Below are 16,541 nucleotides of genomic sequence, written 5' to 3' on the forward strand. Positions count from 1 at the left end.
GACCGAATCGAGTGGTGATGGACCTGGTCGATGGCATACGTCACTAGCAACCGGCCGTGGTCTGGGCGAGAAGTCTAAGTCTAGAGCAGACACCCTCAATTCACTAAGAGGACCCTCTTAGCACCTCTAATGTACTGCACACCGAGTAATGAAAGCAAAGTCGGTGAGCCAAGAGAATTAAAATGGAAGTAAATGTATAAAAAGCGAATCAAGGAATCGAACAGAGGTTAGATGCTGTGAGAAGCAAGGAAAGATACAACATGCATGCAAAAATGGCAGGGTATCATGTTTTCTATATACTTGACATGAAGCCCAGTTTCAAGTTGACGACTCAACCTCGAGACGAAAGTAGAGTCCAAAGAAGGACAAAGAATCAATCGGAGCCTTCGACAGCAGGCCTTTGTTTCGTAACATGCCTTTCATTGACTGGAAAGATGCTGAGTGGGCAGTTTGGATGTATGGAGAGTCATGTTACAGAAACATGACATCCAATCATTCTGACACCGGATCAGTTGTCTATGACCCAGCCAAGATCCGGAGACATGTGTGGTGCAACGTGAGGAAAGGCCGCGCGCATCTGGGCTTCGGTCGCTTGGCGCCATCTATCACCAGCATCATGCCTTTGTCTGAGACGACCTGATTTGGTATCTGAGCACGCAACCTGGCATCTGATGCACAACAGCAGACCTTGGAACTCGCAGCGCAGCAGAGATCAAGGCAAAATCACACCAAATCTTGTCCAAATGCTTCTTTGACTTACAAAAGAGGTAACTTGGTAGCTTGGCTGCTTGGGTACCTGCAGTATTTACCGCCGATCCACTACCCAAAGCTACAATCCAATGTGAGCCTATTAACGAATATTCGGTAGACAGTGGCTGGGATTCTCCCGCTTCGGAGCCCGTAGAGCGGCGTTAACGACGGGCGGGATACGGACGGAGTGGATAAAGGCATATCCCGGCAAAAGAGATTCGTCACTAACGCCATCTTCCAATTCAAGGCTTCTTGTTGCCGCTGTCTCCATCAACCATTTCTCATGGGATCCATTGAATGCGTCTCAGCGCCCTTATTAGCCCTGCAGCCAGCCACTCTAGTCGCGATTCTCTTGTTTCGCCATGTTGCGGGTATCGTCCCATCCCGTCAGCTTCACTGATGAAATACCGTCTCGTACCGGCGAAATTACACCATACCAGCGAGCGAGCTAGGTAGGCAAGCCAGGCCTCGTATTGCTTCAATAGTAATTCGCCAAGCCTCAGCATGATATCTAGCTTTTTGGTGATTCGACTCCACCATTCTGCTTCCTAGATACGTAAGCATCCAGCCGCTGGGATATGACCAGAATCTGTTCGGAGGATAAGCGGGCTTCATTCAGTAGTTTTCTGGGGTCAGAAAAGGCTTGGCACTTTGAGGCCTCAAATGTTGATGCCCATCTCAGATAGAGTGGGTAGTCTATCGGTTTCGGGTTCGTATTATGCAAATAGCTTTACTGTAATCGCCAAATGCACACATACAACATCTGTAGCAAGTCATCCATAAAGCCATTCCCTTCTGTAAAGGTATCCAATACCTCTGAGCTTAGTACATGGTAGGTTACTGGGTAAGTCCTGAGTGAGGCATCCGAGCCCTAATTCAGCCGGACAAGGATCAGTATAGTTCAGGGTTTTCAAAACCTGGAGAAGACAACCTGGACTCCCAAACTCCGAATAGAAGTGTACTTTGATGAACAAGACCTTACAGCTTGTGCTTGGACTCCAAATCGCGATGGCTACCTATGCTGCCAAGCTCTTGGTGTTTATGACTATCACAAAATCCCATTGGCCACAACGTATTATTGTTTGAGAAGATGTAGCTAAATTCAGGGCAAAATCTTATGAATCTCCTAGCTCAACCGGCTACACCGGCTTCCCCTTGGCCATGCACTATCCATGCTCACTCAGCCGCCAGAAATACGCTCGAAGGTTACAACCAGAATGGGGTTTGTTATTTTGCAAAGGCGGCTAACTAATGCCTTTGTCTGATGCTCATACAGATACTTCATCAAGAAGGCTTGCGTGTCAATCATGATTGTGATTAACATGAGACGTCTCACTTCAAAGTTCCAACTGCACGAGATTGCTGCGATTAGCACAACCTCTACAAGCCCCCCCGTACGATCGCCCAGGTCCACCTGTTTGATCGTCAGGCATTTGAAAGCCGACAACTCATCTAAAGAGCCGCAGATCGTCATGCCAGCTACACGTACGTCGTTAGAATCGTGTTCTGGACGCTATTTTCGCAGTCCGCATAATAGCGTCCGCAAGAGGTTCAAGCTGACCCCCAATGGGGAAATGGGCTTTGATTGAGAATCGATTCATCCCCATCCCTTACGTCATGAGCCCCAATCTTGCGGTGATAAGTTTGGATTCAGATCGCGATGAGGCACTATTTCCAGTCCAGTTGATCTTTGCGTGGAGAAATCAAGACATATCATGAGCAATGTCTCAATAAAATGCGTCATCCTACGGCCCTCATCTTATCATAAATACCTTTCCTGAACGAATGTTGACGATATCTCCAGCTAGTGGAGGATCTGGCTCCCTTTTGGCAGCTTGCAGGTTGCCAACCCTTCTTGGCATTCATGATTGGGTTGATCCTCCAGATCGGTTGGAACAAGGTGCGGCAACCGTGAGATTGGACACACCTTATTTTGTCCCGTTAGCTTTGTTTCGTTTCATGACGTGTGAAGACGCCTGTCTCTCCATGGCGCCAACACGTGGTACCTCCTACACAACTCCAGCGACTAACAACCTCAGTGTTACAGTGTCATCTGGTCAATCAATTGTCTCCAAGAATTTTGTTGAAGTGCTGTCAGTTTCCCGTAGCCCAAGAAGACATCCATTGGTCCCCATCTTTCATCTCTTCGTCTAAAGATCCACCATGGCTATTCGTGCTTTTGAGACTAACACAATTCACCAAAATCATGATTGACTGATTACTTACTATGGGCCCTTTATAGAAAGATATATATGCCTTTGAAAGTGTCAATTTTGCTCAGAGTTTCTTTGGATGTAGCCTATTTATGAATGAGGGATTGGCTTAATTATCAAACGCCATGCATTGCTACAATCGGGCGTCGGCTGCTCTCTCTCACGGAAGATCGCCGAAGCACATCCCTATTTCAAGGCAAGTTTTTACAAAAGAAGCAGGCCAACCGCACAAAACTGTGTCGTTCTAAGGGCGTAAATAGGGGTATTCTTTCGTTCTCTCTGCAATGCTAGCTCAGCCTAGTCATCTTTCTTACCGTTGGGGTCAACAATGAGCTCGGGTTCCTGCGGGAGAAGAATAGTGTTTGTAAATCATTGGTCGCTTTGACACAAAAACTGCCTGTTCTGGATGACGCCCTATTTTGGCGGTATCGGGCTTATCACGTGTCTGGGCAGCTGTCTGTAGTCCCCCAACTTGTCCGAGCCTGATTACGGTGTTCTGTTCTCTCCTGGAGATCACATCTCTCTCCCAGAGAGCACATTAGCAATCTAAATACAGGTTGCGGCCAGGCAGGCAACTCAAAAGGGGCAGCTCCAGGCTTGTGCAGCTGGAATGCCCAGTCAACCATCTTCGATTCTGGCGGCCGTCCCGACATCCTTCTTACCATCGCTCCCGGTGCGACGCCTGACACGCACAACATGGCGCCCATGTCGCAAGAGACGATTCGCTTCGACGACGACTCGCCTTTTACATGATATTCCTATATTGCCTTTTCGATTCGAAACAGGCATCGGACTCTTTGCGAAACGACCTCCCCGCCCATTCCCTCCGCCTTTCCTATCTCCTCCGTCTACATCCTTTACCGATCCTTTAAGTACACATCACCAGAGCCGTGACCGTCGTGCTTTTGTCAACGGGCAGCTTATCAGAGGGAAAACAAATGGCGATGATGCTGTCTACGCGAGTGATTATTTCATTTGTGCCAACGACGGCGTGGGAGCGTGGGCCACAAGACCGAGAGGGCATGCCGGGTAAGTTGCCGGGCAACTTCCGAATCTCTTTACCATCGTCACTGACTTTAACTGTAGACTCTGGTCAAGGTTAATTGGGCATTTTTGGTCTTCTGCGATCGAGGAAGAACTTGTCGGATTAGCAAAGTCGCAAGAGCCGAACCCCATCGCCAGCCTACAAAGTGCTTATGAACAGACTCTCGAGGCGACTACGTCGCATGACTGTTTAGGAACAACAACAGCCTGTGGCGCACAATTACATTACAAGACTTGCACCGAGAACGAAGCACAGGCATCGCCTGTCTTGTATGTGACTAATGTGGGCGACTGCCAGGTCATGGTACTCCGGCCCAGTACTGAAAAAGTCATTTACAAGACTGTGGAGCAGTGGCACTGGTTTGATTGCCCACGACAACTTGGAACTAACAGTCCTGACACGCCCGCCGATAATGCAGTTATGGACAAGGTCGATTTGGAAGTTGGAGATATTGTGCTTGCGATGAGTGACGGAGTTATTGATAATCTTTGGGAGCATGAGATCGTTGCAAGAATACTCAAAAGCGTTAAAGAGTGGGAATCTGGGGCACATGCAGAAGCTCACAACGGTGATCGCACAGGTGGCCGCAACGGTGGGATGAGAGTTGCGGCTCAAGATCTGATGGAGGCAGCAAGGGAAATCGCCGTAGATCCTTTCGCTGAGAGCCCGTTCATGGAGCATGCGATCGAGGAGGGTTTGGCGAGCGAGGGTGGTAAGCTACAGCGACAGGTCTCTAAGAGAGGAAGCAAAGCTAACAGCAGCAGGTAAACTTGATGACATCAGTGTTGTCGCAGCCCTCTGCGTGAAGAATGAGGGATGATAGCAGTCTCTTTGCTGGACAACTGAGACATCTGAACGACTTACAGTAGACTTGCCGCACCGACCGAAGCATAAGATACCTAATTACACGATTTAATGATGGAGAGGGGAATATATGGCTCTCATATAACGGGTCATCATGCATTATATAGAGATGATTTGCCTAAAGAAAATTCAGATATGGAATTCCCATGATTAAATAATAGCAATACTTTCCAGCCCTGAGGATGGCCATGACAAGTGAAGTGGGATGGCGGGGCATGACAGCACCGGGTCGATTTTGGCTTATCACACGTGCCGCGATAAGGAAATTTATTTTCTGCCAACCTTGACTTCGTCGCATCCAGTCCTAACATGTCTAAACAACTAGCTTGGTACATACTTCGACAACAAATTATTCAAAATGAGAGGAAAGAGATCAAAACAATATCGGAAGCTCATGGAGCAGTTCTCCCAGACTTTCGGCTTCCGTGAGCCCTATCAGGTTCTGGGTAAGTTGTCGCAAACTTGAGCCAGATGGACAAAGCTTACCAGATGCAGTCGATGCCGAAATGGTGAGAGATTCTTCGCGGTTCAAGATGGACCTCGAGCCTGCTCTTTCAAGGACAGTTCATGGCAAAGTCAAGCCCAGTATGTTATCATAACAAACTCTGTCGTGGTGAATCTTCTAATCGGAATAGTGATTACTCAATGCGAAATTCGCAAACTCTATGCAGCACGAAACGAGCCGGGTGTACATGAGGCCATCGACCTAGCCAAGACCCTGGAGCGAAGACGATGCGGTCACCATCCCGACGACTATCCCGAGCCATTGAGCACTCAAGAGTGTCTTCGATCAGTTGTCGACCCCAAGGATACACTCCAGAACAAGCATCGCTACGTTGTGGCCAGCCAAGACCAGGAGGTACGAAAGATGCTGCGAGGTATCAAAGGAGTCCCTCTCATCTATATCAAGAGGAGTGTTATGATTCTCGAACCAATGGCGGATGAGAGCGTTCAAGTGCGAGCAAAGGAGGAGAGAAGCAAATTTCGAGCAGAGATCAAGAACGCACTGGGCAAGCGAAAGCGAGAAGATGCAGACGACGATGAGAAGGCCGATAAGAAGACCGGTGACAACTCCGAAGAACAAAAGAGGAAGAAGAAGAAAGGACACGGACCCAAGGGGCCTAATCCTTTGGCAGTCCAGAAGCCTAAGAAGGCAAAGACAGAAGGACAACAACCGCGGAAGCAAGAATCTACTGGTGAGAAGGATGCCCCACAAGAAGGCACCAGCAAGCGAAAGAGACGGAGGAGGAATAAGGCTACTGCTGGTACGACAGATGATGGCGAAACGGATACTGCAGCCGCGGAAGTGACCATGGCAGAGACATGAGAAGACTAGCAAGCAAAGCGAGTGGACAGTGCTCCAGGGTTGAGACAGGAATGCTAAGATCACCACGTACTTGATCCGGAGTATGCGCCAATGAAGGCAGGGGATATCAAAAGGAGTGTGCGCCGTTAGCGATACCCGAGAAGATAGTATAGATTGAGGGAGTCAAGGGGTGCATGAAAGGAATAGTGTTTGAGCGTCAACAATGTTAACTGTTTAATTGAACCATGATTCACTCAGCCGTAATCAATTCCTTATCTCGCGATGACAATAAACTGCATCAATTGCTAAAGCTGATCTTGAATCAAGAAATGTGTCCCTATGTAGATTAATCAGGGGTCGCGTGAGGTATGAAGGAGAAATTGATTAGAGAACACCCATATATTGAATGACGAGACCCATCCCTGAGTTACAAGGGTGCCATGCACCACCTCAGGCACAATGAAGTCCCCGTCCACTAAAAAGAACCACTGAGAGTCCCGCCATCCGCTGTCTATTAGTGGAGGGCCACCAACCGCTTCCGACGAACTCAGCCATCTTTTCAGATGGGATGGGTCGACCCCCACTCAAAGTAATGTCAAGTTGGATTCTGTCCATCGATAATTATAGGAGTTTGTTCCTTTTCGTTAGAGAGGGACGAGGGGAACAATAAGCCCGCTCCTTTAACAACTCACCTCAGCTTCTAGACCTTCGACACGGGCGTGGCATTTCACGTCGAGCAACCACTTACATCATCTCACCATAGAGTTATCCTTTGACCGGGCTCAACCTACTTCAGGAGCCAGAAGGATTCGCCCGCTCGCAGCACTTCTGCTTGGGTCGAATGTCATCTACAGACCTTCGGCCCTTTCGATCCATTCTTTCAAGGCGCATTACACGCAGCCAAATCATCGTTCTCTTTTCTTTCTCTTCTGGTCGCAGAAGCAATTCTTTCCGTTGAGCCCGTTGAACGGGAGACCCAAACAAACCATAATTCGCCAGTATTTGACATCATGACTGCACCTGCCGAAGTCGACGATTTTGGTCTGCCCATCAGACGGTATCCGACTCCGAAGAACGATGAGCCTACCGAGACCCCCAAAGATGAGAAGTCTGCTTCAAGTCCAGTAGCAGATGCCTCTAGCGGTGAGCAACCGAGAGCGTCCGAGACGAAGAACGATAAGCCCGGCGATCAGACGACACCCCCCGCCGTCGAAGCTGTTAAGGATGACGACAAGAGCGAAACGTTTGAAGATGCTCGATCTGAACAGTCAAGTCCCAGCAAAGATGCTTCGAGCCCGCCTGTTGTCACGCACGAAACCCCCACACCAACCGTTAGCAAAACCCCAGAAAAGATTGAGCCTGTCGAGCCCGAAAGCACCAACGATTCGGAGCCAAAAGATTCTAGAAAGACACAGTCAGAAATGCCAGAAGCTCCTAAGGAGCCTACGGATGTCCATGTCGCTGTCAACAAGCAAGAGACTCCTAAGCCTGACGATCCGAAGAACAAGGGCCCTGTGGAAACACAACCAGAGGCAGCAGATCCTGTCAAAAAGCCTACAGATAATGAGGTAGCTGTCAGTAAGGAAGAGCCTCCTCAGCCCAACAAAATCACGCCAACCCCTGTACCGCCTGCGCAGGCCAATCGAAATGATGTTTCTGAGTTTTCCCACCAAAAGGTCTCTACCAAACCAGAAGAACCTCAAAAGGAGGACGGCGATGATGACTGGCAAGAAATGCCTTCTTATGCGCGATACGATATGTACAACGACGACGACAAGCTAGTTGCAAGGGAATACGATCCGGAACAGGATGAATCATACCAATATGGAGGACTTGGTGGTGCCGGCAAGGGCTACACTCGGGTAACCTTAGACGATGATGCCGAGTCAGCAACAAGCATGGACGACAACACAAAATATCTTTTCAAGAGTGCAGCCGGAACCAGTATGGTCGACGATGATGAAGGACGAGATGCCATCGGTCAGATGCAGGCTACCAAAGATCTCTTGACAGAAGGCCAAAGAGTTGCATATGTTGGATTGGTCCGTCTCGAAATTGTCAGACTTGTGAAAGAAGCGGAAAAAATGAAAGCATTCAAGAAGACGAAGAAGGAGGTTGGTATTTCAGTTGAGTCCATGTTGATGTGGGGTCAAAAAATGATGCTTCGACTGTACGCTCATATGGAGATCAATGAAGCTGAGCAGATTATGATCGAACAGTTGGCAGAACATGGAGTTATGCCGCAGGACTTGGCGCCCGCGCTTAATACTAATGCCCGAGTATCAAATCCCATGGCAGACGGCGAGTCATCGATGCCAGGCACCCCATCGCTAGATGAGAAGCCTACCGAGGCACCGCCGCCATATGAGGCGCTTGACGGCGAGGAGCTCTCCGACGTGAAGACACCATCACAGCTCCCCACCACCGCAAAGATCGATATTGATCTTAGGTGGACAGTACTTTGCGATCTCTTTCTCCTCTTGATTGCTGATTCTATTTACGATTCACGCTCGAGGGTTCTCTTGGAACGAGTTGGTGAGAGTCTTGATATTACGTGGGTTGATATTTGCCGTTTCGAGAAGAAGGTCACAGAGGCTCTGGAGATGCAGCAAGCTGCTGAGAAAGAGAACTGGAATGAGGAGGAGCACACGGAAACTCGCAGGAAGAACGCATTGACCCGGCGATACGTGATGATGGGTTTGGCCACAGTAGGTGGTGGGTTGGTCATTGGTCTTTCAGCAGGTTTGCTTGCTCCTGTCATCGGTGCTGGCCTGGCTACCGGTTTAACAGCCATTGGAGTGACTGGCACGGGAAGTTTCCTCGGTGGTGTAGGAGGCGCAGCCATCATCACATCTGGGGCAGCGGCGTCAGGCAGTATCATCGGAGGCAGGGCTGCGGACCGAAGAACTGGCGCGGTCAGGACGTTCGAATACCGTCCCCTTCACAACAACAAGCGAGTCAACCTCATTGTCACTATCTCAGGGTGGCTGACAGGTAAGGTCGATGACGTACGATTGCCATTCAGTACAGTAGACCCTGTCATGGGTGACCTTTACTCAGTGCTCTTCGAGCCTGAGATGCTTCGGAGTATGGGTGACACCATCAACATTTTGGCTACTGAGGTAAGCAGATTTACACCCTGTCCCAATTAAAGGCTAGCTGACTAACAATCATGAAGGCTCTCACACAGAGTATCCAACAAATCTTGGGTACAACCATTCTAGCTGCTCTCATGTCGGCTCTGCAGCTGCCGATAATTCTTACCAAGCTTGCCTATCTTATTGACAACCCTTGGGCTGTCTCACTGGACAGAGCTACATCCGCTGGAAAGATTCTTGCAGATTCCCTGCTAGAACGCAACCTAGGAACACGACCCATTACGTTGGTTGGGTTCTCGATCGGAGCACGAGTTGTTTTCTCTTGCATCCAGGAGCTCAGTAAGAAGGGGGCGGTTGGTATTGTGCAAAACGTCTACATGTTTGGTTCACCTATCGTGGTGAAGAAGGAGGAGTACATCAAGGCTAAGACTGTGGTTTCCGGACGATTCGTGAATGCCTACAACCGCAACGACTGGATTCTAGGTTACTTGTTCCGGCTCACCAGTGGAGGTATCCGCCGGGTAGCAGGTCTAGCTCCGGTGGAGGATTGCCCCTTCGTTGAGAACATGGACGTAACGGATCTCGTGAATGGTCACATGGACTATCGACAAAAGATGCCGGTATTGCTGATGAGATGTGGATGGTCTGTTGAGAGTGAAGAGTTCGTTGAAATTGAAGATCCAGACCCGGAAAACCATAATGAGCGCCAGAGAGAGCTGATCAATGAGATCGAAGAGGCACGCAAGAACCTCGAAAAAGAGGGCAAGGCCAAGAAGAGTGGGCGATTCAGCTTCTTCGGTCGTCGAAAGAACGCGGAGAAACAGGACTGGGAAATCTACGAAGACTCAAAGAACAAGGGAGAAGGCAAAGAGAAGGCAAAGGAGGGGGAACAGGCCGACAACAACACTGGTGTCCTTTTCGACATTGATGCAATCCGAGCAGAAATTGCCAAGGATGCTCGCGATCACTACGCCAGTCCGGAGGACCTGCAAGTCAAGGAAATCAAATCGACTCTGCCTCCAATGAAGCTGGATGTGTCCTCACTTCCTGCTTCTCCTTCGGCGGTGGCCAATGGCTCGAGAGCAGGGTCTCGGACGGATCTGACCGCCCCACGAGACTCGCACGAGACTCGGGTGTCCCAGGAGAGGTCTCATAGTTACACGCCAAGCTACACCAGACAAGCATCACCACCTGGGTACAGCTCACCGTACGGCGGAGGGTTTGGGTCAGGACATGGTGACGCATACGGCTCGGGCCGACATGACGAGGACGACATTCAGATGACATTTGATACCTCGTTTGACGATCATCCGCGGTCAGCAACAGTAGCACCTACTGAGACGACAGCAAGTAGGCCACAGGTGAAGACGGCGCAGACATTACCGACGATGACACTGCATGAACCGTGGGGAGATTCAGATGATGATGATTTTGGCAAAGAGAAGGAGATTTCAATGACATTCGCTTGATTTGGTAATTTGGAGTTACCTTTTTGAGTTGCTGGCGTTTCGGGGGGAGGCAGACGATTGGAGGGGATCAGTCTCTTGGTCTGGACTCTGACTCTACCGTTGACTTTGAGTTTTGAGTTTTCCGGCGCAAACAAGGCTTGATGGTTTTTGGATGTTATTGCATTCATGAAGGAGTAATAGAGCATCAAATACACCTAAGACATAGTAGTTAGTACCATCTAGAATACCTGGCGAAGTAGGCATGAGCAATGACAAAGACGAGACTCAAGAGGAGAAGCATTAATTCGAATGATGGTGCTTTGCATTGTTGCATTATTGGCCAGTGTGTCACTAAAAAGTGTTGGCTTTCATGGTCAGTTCTATAAACAGAACAAGCATGAAAGGGTGGATGTGACTGTTGGACGACGATCTTTGTGAATGTACCGCCCCTTTCAACCACCGTACACAGATTCGTTACACGAAAGGTCACACGATACACGTGTTTTGCAGACCTGGAATGCCACACTGCATACGCCAGTCAGAAAGTTGAACACGCCTCCTGGCTGTGCAAGATGGGAATTGTGAAAGAAAACAGATAGTTTGTTTGTCTCCAGGGTAGGATGGGTGGTGGTGTTGGTCGAGGCTGGCCTGGCTCGAGCTAATAAACATCAAGTTGAGGCATTGCTAGAGAGCGGCTGAAGTGTAGGTATGCTGAGTTTCAGTTGGGTAATTTAGAGTGAGAGGACGGTATTTCCCGTGTCAGCCAAAATCACTCACACTCTCTCAGTCCTTGAGAGGAGTGAACGTTGGTGTATTGAGAAGATGAGTTATTACCTATGTCTCATCAAGGATAGACGAGATCGCCGTTGGGTTGGTACTAGAATGGTAGACGAGGTCAAGACAAAGTACTTTAATCCTCTGAATCCTGCAGTGGTGGTACGATATTACGTCTGAGGTTAATTGGTCGGCGCGTATAAATGAGTTGCTCTCCCATGGCAACAAACAATAGTTGATAGACAAGACAAGTTATAGGCATAACGTACTTTAGGGATTATTTCTTGTTTAACATATCCTTGCAAACAGAGTCTTCATCTCTTCCGTTATTTTCTGACAACAGTCCTTAGTCCACCTTAGAAACGATGGATGGATGTAATCTTGGGGCTGACGGGGCTCAGCACCAATAAGTGTAAGACGATGAGCCGAACCAACATTCTAGTGGATCAACAAGTCTACAGTATGTACCTCACAGTGTCTCTTGAGCAGATCCCGAGCATCCTGTCAGCCGCAGTAGACTTATCCAATTGGAGAAGGGTCGTAAAAGAGTGGGTGCTTTAATGCCAACGTTTCATAGGGCAGAATCAACGTTTGGAGTAGCGGGCAGTTAGCGGGCTGCAGCGCCTCTCCACTGTCATGCAATAAAATCGATGTACCCAAGATGTAACTGTTAGAAGCCATTGGATGTCTTAAAGAGTAGAGCATAGCGAGAGAGTTGATGGTAATTATATATTTCGAGGAGCAGAGATAGAACAAGATATCACTCCCACACTTGCCCTCTGAAAATCTCAGCCCTTTTGAATGGTTCGGCCTCTCCAATTCGGTACCTTAGTGCTTACAGAAGCACTCCATCAGAACCTCGGGCGTTTGTGATGGCGGGATCAAGGGTCTCCAGTAGGGACGAAGAGGTCTCAGGGGTCCGGGCAACACCCCAGTCCAGCCCAAGCCAGAAGAAGTAAGGATGGAGCATTCCCTTTATTCTAACATTTCAGCTGAGAGAGAATCCGTCAAGTTGGGCTGATGGTCTGTCAACACTGAGACAGTCCAGTAAATCAATTACGATCACCACAGTAAATTGGTTAAATTAAATAACTTCACTGTATCTCTAGAAACATCATGCACGGGGCGAGCGGTAACTGACATATGCATTTAGCAGACGTTTCAGACTTCATGTCAGCGAATGGAGTCCTACGGTCACTACAAAGCAATGGAACACAACCGTTCAGCCCAGTAGAAACAACCTTGTTCCTAGGGAAGGGATACAGTGGAGTCATCCATCGTCAAGCTTGCCACTTCTGGACATATACTGTGCTGTACCATGAAAGTACCCTCTATACGAAGTCCTAGCTGGCCAGGCTGAGTACGCCCAGGGCTGCATTTGCAACCATCCAGACCAAGTCAAGACAAGCCAGTCAAGCCAGGGCTGAAGGACGCTTGGGCTTGCCGCAGCAATGTGACCAGGGAAGAGGAAGGAAAGACAAGCAAGCCGTTTCTCACTCCCGTTGGACCTGGCCTGTTTTCTTTGTTCCCTCCGCTTCTGTCACCTTTTTTTCGTCTTGCCATCTAACCAGGTATCGAAATTCACCCTCTAATAAAACCAAATCGCTTTTTTCTTTTCTTTTTTTTTTTGCTTGTGCTGCGTTTTACTTCGTTTCTCTGTCCCCAGGGACCTGTTGTCCCAAGATATCATTTGGCGGTTTGGAATAGACTCTGACCTGACCATACTCAACAAACGAGTATAAACAAAAACGAACGATTCACGACAGAGGATTGTCTTCAAACTCTTGTCAACTGCGACGTGCTGGCCTTCAGAAGTGAACGAGAGGTCTAAGAGAACCTATTTGATTCGGACATACCACCAATCGCCAACACATAATTGCTGATATAGCTGGACAAGACAAGTCAACACCCCAAAATGGAACAAATAGCCAACCAAATTGATCGGGACGATACGGGCGATATCGTGAAGGACATGCAAAATGCACCATCTTCCACCGACAACTTTTTTGCCACACCTACCGGTAAAGGCGGCTCCGAAGGTGTTGGCGGCTCAGGTAACGGCAACACAGGCGTAGGCGGTTCTGGTTCAGGCGGCAGCGACGATGATGAAGGGGCCAAAGTCATTGTCTTTAATTCGACAAACTTCGAGAACGGTCGAGTCTTTCAGCTCAAGGATAGCGACGGGAACAAAAAGATAATCGGCTTTTACAAGAATGACCCCAAAGCCACACTCAACGTGGTGCAGTGGCAGGTTATCAACGGCGACAATATCGAACCTTTGGGTAATGCCGAGTTTAGCAATGCGAAGCCCGATAGGCAACTCACAGATGGTATGCTCTGCTTGGAATGCGAGACGCCCTTTTAATCTCTTCAAGTCACTAATACATTATTTAACGCAGTTACCAACAATTCTGTTACGCTCAGCTTTACAGGTGCAACCTCGAAATATTATGGAAAAGAGATGTACATTCAGGTCGACTGGAAGAAAGACGGAGCTTCAGGCTACACCAAAACAGAACTCTTCACTGTCACCGACAGCAACAACAACACCGAGATCACTGAACTAAATGACCAACTCGAGAAGGATCAAAGCCAACAAGAGGCATTGGAATCCACCACTTCGTCATCCTCATCGGCAACATCCACTGCTTCGCCTTCGTCGACTTCAGGGGTTGAAGAAAGTTCCGGTGGCGGCGGTGGTGGGCTCTCAACTGGCGCAACTGCTGGCATTGCCGTTGGTGCTGTTATTGGTGGTCTCCTTATCATCGGTACACTCGCATGGTTCTTTCTTCGCCGGCGTCGACGCAGCAAGCAGACTGGCGATGAGTATGTCACACAGCAAACATACGCAGTGGACAAGGAAACTCATGGCCGTGCTACCGATTCACCCAACTCACCCTACTCAGATGAAAACCATATGCAGCCTGTTGCTCTCGGTAGCCTCGACCGTGATCGTGGTGCCGCTCCAACTCCCCCACCCGGCGGCGTGCCTCGTTCATCCATCGGGTCCCATGATCGTGCAGCACACAGCGGCGCTCAGACACCCCAGGGCATGTCATCCAACGTGGCTCACTTGGTCGAAGACGGTATGACAGCCGATGAGATTCGAAGATTAGAGGAAGAGGAGCGGCAACTGGATGATGAGATTGAGCGTGCGGCGAGACGATAGTACCGCCTCGCATGGGCAAAAGCCATCTGTAGACCGGAGAAAATCGGGTCGGGAGGCATTGACTCCTGGTGCGGGTGTGTTATGGGGTTTGGAGTTTTGGATTATGCCATGTCTTGTTCTTACGGTCACTTCTTGGGCCGCCCACGTAGCCTGCTTAGTTTTGTTCATCGTAACGGTGCTGTGTATTCTTGGCTTGTTGACGGTATAGCTGGTCCAACTGTCGATCAGATGCAGGCCTAGAGAGATACCACAGATTTCTTTTGCGAGATTGACGAAAGGCCAAAACCTGATACGATATCTTGCAAGACGTTTACTTGCAGCGATTATGAAAACATGGATATCGTGCTAATATAAACACAATTCGTGGGAAATCGTTGATAGCGTCGCGCAGTCCATATAGCGAGAGGATTGTAGTTATATTGTGAATAATTGACACCAAAGCGGTAACTGATCAAGCTATTATTCATACATTTCCCGCCCACAGGCGCCGTGAAACTGCATATCTTTATCGCAAACTCGTACCCAGTGATTAAGAAACCCTGTAATCTTGATTTACAACGTCAACGACTCATACCGGCATCAGTGCCTTGCAAAGTCCTAAAACAACAATCGCAGGCCGAGTCCTTCTTTTTCGTTCAGTCAAGCGAAGTGATGGAGTCAATATTCGCTCAGGCTTCATCCCTCCGAAGCCCAGTCTGTTTCTAGCTGCGAGAAAACCAGTTGCTGACCATGTTGCTTGCAAGGCTTCCGGCCAGGTTGCCAGTTCCAAAAGCGCTACCAGCGATGCTGGAGGCGTTGCTGAACTTGTCACATCGAGAGAAGGCCAGGGTGTTCATGATGGTGAGTACAAGAGCGATAACTAGTACCAAGTTTTAGTCAAGTTGAACCCGCTATAGATACAAACCATGCCCTCTATCTTTGGATCGCAGGCTCAAGGGGTATTTTATCAACGTACCAACGAGGGGCAACCATAAGAACTGCAGTCGCACAAGAGCAAGAATAGCCATGAGAACCCACAGCATAGGCTGGATATACAGAGCGAGCCAGAAAAAGCGGCTATCGGTCGGGTTGATGGTCTTGGTACCTGGCTCACTGCTCTCAAACACCCACTGAGATTCTCCCGTCTGAGGATCGACCTCGTTCCACCAGCGCAGACCTACAAGGCGACGACCGGCAATGTTCTTGATGTAGTAGAAGTCGGCGGCGAGGAGAAGAATCGTAATGATGAAGATCATGATCCTACCAACGAAATTAGTGCTCTGCGCTGCTGAAGAGGGTCGAGGGAGGATACACACATGCTTTTTATGATCCACAGACCGAGAAAGTAGATCAGGACACTTGCTGCAGGATATTAGCAATTGCGCTCCAAGAGAATAACGTGAGATACGCACATATCCGGAACCCTAGAAAGGTGAGCAGCGTAATGGGATGCGCGCTGAGGCGCCAGCTAAGGCTGCCCGGCGCGGGCTGTGGTTGCGTGGCATCCATGATAGCTAATAAGTCGTATTGAAAATAGGTAGGTCGTAGTATTTATGTTTTTTTTTCGTTCAGACTGTTCGTATTTGATTCGTGGAGAAAGAGTGTCGTAGTTGGTGAATGGGTCGTAGGTGACAAGGAAACAAAAAATTGAGCTTTGAAGCTACTTGTCACTCTCAAAATCACTGTGTAAGCTGGCCTTCTATCAAGCCGCGCAAGGGATGGAGTATGATCCGCGACAGCAAAAACCCCTGTTATTGATTTGGGCAGGCGGTGGGAAATGGCAGATTTTGTTTTATACGGTAGGACGTCATGAGCTCGAGTTGCCGTGGGTGGGCCCCGAGTCTCGGCGTATAAGTCGCGACAGCCTACCTCGGTCTGTCAGATATATCATTTTC

General features: G+C 48.9%; 5 protein-coding genes across 5 annotated transcripts; 4 read left to right on the forward strand and 1 right to left on the reverse strand.

The window, feature by feature from the left end:
- Positions 1-3,573: 3,573 nt before the first annotated feature.
- On the forward strand, positions 3,574-4,924 carry BKA55DRAFT_588455 (uncharacterized protein; the record flags this gene model as incomplete). Its single annotated transcript, XM_046194792.1, has 3 exons — positions 3,574-3,992; positions 4,050-4,720; positions 4,875-4,924. The coding sequence occupies 3 exons, from the start codon at positions 3,574-3,576 to the stop codon at positions 4,922-4,924; spliced, it is 1,140 nt and encodes a 379-aa protein (XP_046056637.1).
- Positions 4,925-5,230: 306 nt separating this feature from the next.
- BKA55DRAFT_532496 (Fcf1-domain-containing protein) lies at positions 5,231-6,199 on the forward strand (the record flags this gene model as incomplete). Its single annotated transcript, XM_046189346.1, has 3 exons — positions 5,231-5,318; positions 5,362-5,457; positions 5,508-6,199. The coding sequence occupies 3 exons, from the start codon at positions 5,231-5,233 to the stop codon at positions 6,197-6,199; spliced, it is 876 nt and encodes a 291-aa protein (XP_046056638.1).
- A 989-nt stretch (positions 6,200-7,188) lies between these two features.
- Positions 7,189-10,745, forward strand: BKA55DRAFT_588456 (uncharacterized protein; the record flags this gene model as incomplete). Its single annotated transcript, XM_046194793.1, has 3 exons — positions 7,189-7,445; positions 7,515-9,300; positions 9,357-10,745. 3 exons carry the CDS (start codon positions 7,189-7,191, stop codon positions 10,743-10,745), a joined length of 3,432 nt encoding a protein of 1,143 aa, XP_046056639.1.
- A 2,218-nt stretch (positions 10,746-12,963) lies between these two features.
- BKA55DRAFT_549853 (uncharacterized protein) lies at positions 12,964-15,064 on the forward strand. The gene is made up of 2 exons (XM_046191237.1): positions 12,964-13,828; positions 13,898-15,064. The coding sequence occupies exons 1-2, from the start codon at positions 13,414-13,416 to the stop codon at positions 14,665-14,667; spliced, it is 1,185 nt and encodes a 394-aa protein (XP_046056640.1). The 5' UTR covers positions 12,964-13,413; the 3' UTR covers positions 14,668-15,064.
- BKA55DRAFT_549854 (uncharacterized protein) lies at positions 15,065-16,343 on the reverse strand. The gene is made up of 4 exons (XM_046191238.1): positions 16,059-16,343; positions 15,963-16,008; positions 15,623-15,906; positions 15,065-15,526 (listed from the first exon to the last, which is right to left on the reverse strand). The coding sequence occupies exons 1-4, from the start codon at positions 16,153-16,155 to the stop codon at positions 15,369-15,371; spliced, it is 585 nt and encodes a 194-aa protein (XP_046056641.1). The 5' UTR covers positions 16,156-16,343; the 3' UTR covers positions 15,065-15,368.
- Positions 16,344-16,541: the final 198 nt, after the last annotated feature.

Source organism: Fusarium redolens (genome assembly GCF_020744475.1).
Source record: "Fusarium redolens strain MPI-CAGE-AT-0023 chromosome Unknown BKA55scaffold_1, whole genome shotgun sequence".
NCBI lineage: Eukaryota > Fungi > Ascomycota > Sordariomycetes > Hypocreales > Nectriaceae > Fusarium > Fusarium redolens.